Raw genomic sequence first — 7219 nt, forward strand, 5'->3', positions numbered from 1 at the left:
CAGGCGTGCCACGATATCATCATCAATATAATGACACGAGTGCGAGCTGACGAGACGACCAACAGACCAGGCAGCGATAGCTGATCCTCGACGCCCGTGGGGTGGCGGGTTAAGAATACCATCTCAGCCGTCTCGGCTTGTCGTACAAGGCGACTAAACGAGTTCCCAGCGGGCGCGTATTCGCGCAATATGACGAAGGAATGCATAGAAGCATTACATTCCTGCTTACCGACGTAGTATCTTTATTGACAGTCCCGGTGAGCACGTACTGGACAGACGAGACCATACGGAGGTTTTAGTGCGTAAGAATCGCACATATCCATCTACAGGAGGTAGATGGAATCTTTTGAAGATTTTTCCTGCCGGGGTGTAAACCAAAAACAGGTGACCCTAATTAAATTGCATCTTTATTACCTCACACTTGACATTAATGACAGGTGACCCTAATTAACACTTCCTTGCATGAGGATTAGATTTGTGAGAAAACTTGATATTCCAACTACTTATTTTTTTAGTATATTTGCAGTATATTCGGTATATTTTGAGAATAATATCGCAAAATATATTGCTTTTAATCAAATTGGGTGGCGGGTATCTCACAGTCGAGTACACTCGACTGTAGCTTTCTTACTTGTTTCTTACTGCATCGATATCGACAGGCCTGTGATGATTGATGAGCAGGGTGGAACTTCAAAAGAGATTAGAATATATAACAGCTTTGATATAATATTATATACATACCATACCCATGTGAGGACTTACCATTCGATTATATCTAACTTAAAATATAATACTAAATATAAAATTCAAATATAAATTTAATTATGAATTACATTTCAATACGCTTATTAATTGAGTTTACGTTATATTGTTGAACATTTTGTATGGCAAGAAAAATTATATACGAGAAAAGAAACAACAAGTACAAAGGCGGCAGCGAGTGCAATAGCACTATTGGCGGCTGTTGGCACCGGATCCGTGCCTTGGTTGGTGTGCCGTTGCTCGTACTTCGAGCAATCCACTACTCGAAAACAACAACTTGTAGTGGATCAATATTTGCTGAAATCTTTATTATTTTCATTACATTATTTACATTTCATTATAATTTCATAATTTTACTTACATTCGTGCTCTGCGCACACCTTCAAATCCCTATTTTATTGTTAACAATTATTTGCCTCTGCTTGGGCTCAAATACAAATTCAAATTAAATCACGCTGCCGAAATTTGCAGCTGCATTTGCTACATCTAGCGAACGTAACGGCGAAATTCCCATGCGCAAAGAGAATCACCGATTACAACTGCCCAGTAGGAAATGCGCTGGCGAAGCCCCAGTAGAAAATTTAGTTCGCCCGCCAACATTCCCCACCCGTAATTCACTAGCATTCGCGTTGTGTATTACCAATTTTCAAATCTAATTTGGCTAGCTTTACGGCGGGGCGAGTCATAATACCTTCTGGAGTGCGCACAACGGCACTCCTTACCTGACTTCGTCTCTCGATCGGTGAACATCTACCACAACTCCTTTGGGCCAGCTGTTTCGTTTGCCATTCTCATCTGCGATAACAACAATGTCATTCACGGCGATCGAATCTGGCGGCGGTTGGAACCATTTGGTACGGCGCGTAAGCGTTGGCAGATATTCTCGAATCCATCTTTTCCAGAACTGATCGGCTAACTGGCTCGAAATTCTGAATCCTTTGGCAAGCTTGTCACCGTTATGGATTTCGCTGTCTCGTTCACGAATTCCACTAGAGTGGCCCAAGAGGAAATGGTTCGGTGTAAGCGCTTCTGAGTCTGCCGATTCCAGTGGTACATATGTGAGTGGGCGTGAGTTGAGAATACCCTCCACATCAGCCAACGCAGCACGAAGCACTTCTTCTCGCAATCCACCAGGCGGCAAGATCTCCGTTAGAATGGACTTTGTTGAGCGTACCAATCTTTCCCATGCACCGCCCATGTGCGGTGAGCCTGGCGGAATGAACATGAACTCCATTTCTGGGTATTTGGTCTCCACATCCCTGGTCGATATACGCTCCACTTCATCTTTTAACACTCTACTCGCACCTCGGAAGTTAGTTCCATTATCGGACATCATTCGTCGCGGGCAACCACGTCTCGCTATAAATGCCTTTAGAATACAAAGAAAGAGTCGGTTGACAGTGACGTTGCGATATCAGGTGTACGGCACGAATTGTGAGGCATGTGAACAGAACACCCCAGCGCTTCTCGTGCCGTCGTCCAACGATGATGTCGATGGGCCCAAAGTAATCCACTCCTGTATAGGTGAACGGCGCCATGTGGTGCGCCAAACGCTCACGCGGTAGACTTCCCATTTCTGGAGGCCTAGGACGCGCGCGCCTCATTCGGCATGCTGGACAAGTTTGAGAAACCTCTCTCACCAAGGCTCTCAGACCAAATATCAGGAACTTTTGCCGTAGTTCATTGACCACGATCTCGTCGTACAGATGATGGTACCGGCGATGATACGACTCAACCAGCAGAAATGTAAATCGATGTCTTCTTGGTAGGATTATGGGTCGCTTTAGGTTTACTTCGACTCCTTCTATTAGGTCGATTCTTCCCTTGACGCGCAGTATGCTCACTTCGTCCAAGTACGGAGAGCATTTGAATAGCTTGCTCTTCCGATCCATAATACTGCTTCCCGTTTTCAAGCATTTCATCTCGCTGAAATACTCGGTTTCCTGGTACACTCGTATTAGAATGATATCCATCTCGATTGGCCGCTCAAATAATAATAACTTTTTAATTCCGATCCCATGCTCTTCTTGACAATAGATCGCAAGAAATCCAATACTCGCAACTGTGCGGCTCTCAATCTCTCCAGTTTGCTGAATCTTTCTGGGTCTGGTGAGATACAGCTCAAAGGTGACATGGCTTCCAATTGCTCTTCGACGTGTTGCAGAATAGTATGGCTATGTTGGCTCGCATCAATGTTCATCTGCGGCCACTGAGAGTCATCCGAATATAGAAATTGAGGCCCTCTGAACCACCTATTCGCTTCGTTAATGACAGGCGTTCTTGTCCATTTGGTACCATCGTCGGCCACATTTTGCGCTGACGGGACCCATCTCCAGTTACTCACATCTGATCCTTCTAAGATTTCGCCAATGCGGAGTGCAACAAATTGGTGAAACTTACGAACATCGAACGTATCAGAATAGAACGTCTCTAGAGTCTGTCCAGAACACTTTCTTGTCAACGTGTACTGACATTTCAGACTCGATACATCTGGCCAACCTCAGTCCCAAAACAGCAGCCATGAGTTCCATGCGAGGTATCGAAATTGGTTTCAATGGAGCAACCCTTGTTTTCGACGCTACAAGGCTGCAATGAACTTGATCGTCTACTTCAGCTCGGATGTATACGACGGCAGCGTATGCATTAACACTTGCGTCTACAAATGTATGCATTTCCATACATCTAGCTGCACTAACTCCTTTCAAACATCGGGCTATACGCAGATTGTTTAACGTTGGCACCAAATCAACCAACGACGCCAGTCTGCCTCGTCTTCTTCTTTGAGCGGCTCATCCCATCCGACTCCACTCCTCCATATATTTTGCAGAATGATTTTTGCGCGTATGTTGAAAAATCCAACAATTCCAAGGGGGTCGAATATGGTCATAATCATGCTCAGGACGCGGCGTTTAGTTGGCCGACCATCCAGAGCCTTTGCGATCGTATCTGGCTTCACCATAAACGTTAGACAATCTTCACCAGGTTGCCACCACATGCCCAGAACCTTTTCGGACCAACGTCTGGGTAACAAATTGGCTTGTCCAACATGTCATATCTATTCTCAAGGCACAGACCACTGCTTGAGAATTGGATGTCAGTGTCGCATGACAAATCCTCCATCAGCATGAATTAGTTTTACAGCCTGGGCTAGCTTTGTCATCTCAGCTACTGAGTCCACAGACTGAAGCCAGTCATCGACGAAAGTGTTGCCGCAAATGGCTTTTACGGCCTCGGGATATTCAGCTTCATATCGTTGAGCATTGCGTTTCAAAACGTAACTCGCCAAGGAAGGTGAACACGATGCTCCAAAAGTCATAACTTGCATGACGTATACCTCCGGTGGCCGTTGCGAGTTTCCATCACGCCAGAGGAATCTCTGAGCTGCCTGATCCTCTGGTCGCACCCTCACTTGGTGGAACATTTCGCGTATGTCTCCCGAAATAGCAATTGGGCGTTCTCTGAAGCGTATTAGAATGCCCATCAATGATGCAAGTGCGTCAGGACCTTTTAGCAGGCAGTCGTTTAGAGACACTCCTTGGATCTTCGCTGCGGCGTCCACACTAAACGTGTCTTCTTCTTGTTAGGGTTGGTGACGGTAAAGATAGGAAGAAACCATGTTATATCTTTACGCGCCAACTCACTATCATCCAGGCGTCTGATGTAACGATTTTCCTTATAGTTTTTCATCGTCGTTAGCATGAAGTTGCGTAACTGCGGATCTTTCGACATTTTCGATTCAAGACATTTTAGTCGCTTAAGACACATTTCATAGGAGTCAGGCAAGACCACTTTGTCGAATCTCCACAGTAATCCAGTTTGCCACCTTTTCTCGTCTGCCAAGAACGTTGTCGTTGCTTCCATGATTTGCATCGATCGCTCATCGTCTTTGGATCGTAATGGATTGATCGTAGCGACAATTCCCATTGATTCCAAAGAAAAGTACTCTTTCAATGCAACATCAAACTGCCAGTCTCACTACATTGGCAAATATGTAACAGGCGTGGAATCGATGAGTATTCCTTTGCTGAGCGGCCGTAAACAGCCCAGCCAAGCCTGCAACGTGCTGCAATAACATCGTCGTCTTCACTTTCATGCAACTCCAGCGGAATAGTCCATTTAATGTTGTCGAGTCAATGATGATTCGTGCTCGTACGTTGGAATAGGGATCTATAGGCAACGTACAGAGGTGACTCCGAGACTCCAATAATTGCTGGTCGAGGCTTTGCTCTGGTAGGTCGAGATCAGACACTGTTCGCACACTTTTCAGAATGTATCGCTGCGATTCCATACTCGTAGTTGATACAGTGATGTCCAACGATTGCGAATTGTTTTCAACCTTAGAAACATCACCTGTCCATTTCAGGCACAATTGAGTTGCCGGTCCTTCTAGCTCGAGCTCGTCAGACAAGGATCTTTCAATTAAAGAACAAGCAGCTCCTTCATCGGCCAAAGCAAATGTTTTCACAGATTTGGATTTGCCGTGGATCGTTATCGGGATATAGCGAAAGAGAGGGCTACTCGCCGTCTTTCCATGAAACATGATTGAAGACTCCTCCTTGTTGGCAGATCGGTGCACTGTTTGCCCAGTCAGCTTGGTTCTGCCATCACTGCCTGCGGCGGTATGCAGCAGTACGTGGTGAATTGATTTGCATCCATCGACGCCACAGGTTTCTTTAGCTTTGCAGTTTCGTACGAGATGCCGCCAGAAACAACAGAAACATAGCCGTTTCGATTTCACAAACTCCCAGCGCTGTTTAACGTTCAATGCTCGAAAGTCGACACATTCCGACAGTCGGTGCGTGCCTCCACATTTTGGGCATGTAGTCTTCTCTGATTCTCCATGATGCTGTCGCTGTTGAGTCTCCTCATTGTTGTCGCTAACACTGTGCACAAACAACCTTTCCTTTGAAGCTTTGGCTGAGGTCGTTCGTCCGACATCATACGGGTTACCATACTGGCACACATTGCCACATTAAAAGTCAATTGTCGAATGTGGCCATGTTGACGCTTTGATTCGCCAATCGGTGTCGACCCCAGTCCAACTTCATACTGCTCGGCATCTTTGCGACCAATTCGTTCAACAAGACAGGATCATGCAAAAGTCATGAAGACCCAATGCAGAACATAGTTGCGCAGTAATTTTTGGACAGCAAGGGCTAGTCGAATGACGGAGTCAAATTATCTGCCTTTATCGCTGGCTCGTCTCTCAATTTTCCTTGTAACGCGGCGTGTACTATTTCTGGTCGGCCATACAGCATTCTCAATGTTCCAATTGCATACGGCACTGTATCTGGCACCATCAATTTTCCGCGTACCGCTTCCAGTGCCTGGCCCTTAAGACACTTCTGTAAGCGTATAAGATTTTCCTCGTTACTGAATCCACATCTTTCCGTCGACTGCTCATAATTGCTAATGAACAGCAGCCATTCGTCAGGCTTTCCAGTGAAAGTAGGTAGATCTCGGCTGATGACATGTCGTGCACTAATTTGAGCGGCCGTCAAAACCCACTCTAGCCAATGAATTGGCAGCGTGCATGTCATTTGGTTGTTGAAGATTACTGGGCAATCCATTGATCCCGGCTGTGGCAATCCATTGATTATACCACCCATCGCTGCTGGAGTGTTCGCTTGATATGGCATTGTCAATCCTCCACGAGATGAATCCATATGGAGCTTGTTGACCACCGTGCCATATCCCGAACTATCAAAGTACATTTTGTGTGTTTGCCGGTTTATGCTGGATAGGAGTTGATGAACTCGACGATGTGCTGATTCCATATGACGAAGATGAGCGGCCTATATTTGCTGTTCCATTGCGCTCAAAACCCGCGACAGCTGCCTGCACATTAACGGCTTCATGTAAACCATTGGCAGGTCCAATTGGATCTTGAGGAGCAGCTCCATCTAATTGCTGACCATCACTCGTCATCTCTTTTCCAGGCACGTGTTCCTCCCGATTTGCCATAGTCGTGGTTGAGGTTATGTCACGACTCCAAATTGCAAACTTTCAAAGTGCTCCACACAATATGTGTATCTCCAAAAACTGATATTATTCCAGATTCAGACTGAATGTTTCCGATGAGACTGATTAATTCAGAGTGAGACTGAATATTTCAGAATGAGACAGAATATTTCAGAATGTTGGCACCGGATCCGTGCCTTGGTTGGTGTGCCGTTGCTCGTACTTCGAGCAATCCACTACTCGAAAACAACAACTTGTAGTGGATCAATATTTGCTGAAATCTTTATTATTTTCATTACATTATTTACATTTCATTATAATTTCATAATTTTACTTACATTCGTGCTCTGCGCACACCTTCAAATCCCTATTTTATTGTTAACAATTATTTGCCTCTGCTTGGGCTCAAATACAAATTCAAATTAAATCACGCTGCCGAAATTTGCAGCTGCATTGCTACATCTAGCGAACGTAACGGCGAAATTCCCATGCGCAA

General features: G+C 45.3%; 1 protein-coding gene across 1 annotated transcript; it reads right to left on the reverse strand.

Annotated features, from left to right (window-relative positions):
* Positions 1–1480: 1480 nt before the first annotated feature.
* On the reverse strand, positions 1481–2735 carry LOC132797501 (uncharacterized). Its single transcript, XM_060809240.1, has 2 exons — positions 2187–2735; positions 1481–2131 (listed from the first exon to the last, which is right to left on the reverse strand). Exons 1-2 carry the CDS (start codon positions 2733–2735, stop codon positions 1481–1483), a joined length of 1200 nt encoding a protein of 399 aa, XP_060665223.1.
* Between the last annotated feature and the right edge of the window lie 4484 nt (positions 2736–7219).

The sequence above is a fragment of the Drosophila nasuta genome, unplaced genomic scaffold (genome assembly GCF_023558535.2).
Source record: "Drosophila nasuta strain 15112-1781.00 unplaced genomic scaffold, ASM2355853v1 ctg107_pilon, whole genome shotgun sequence".
NCBI classification, from domain to species: Eukaryota; Metazoa; Arthropoda; class Insecta; order Diptera; family Drosophilidae; genus Drosophila; species Drosophila nasuta.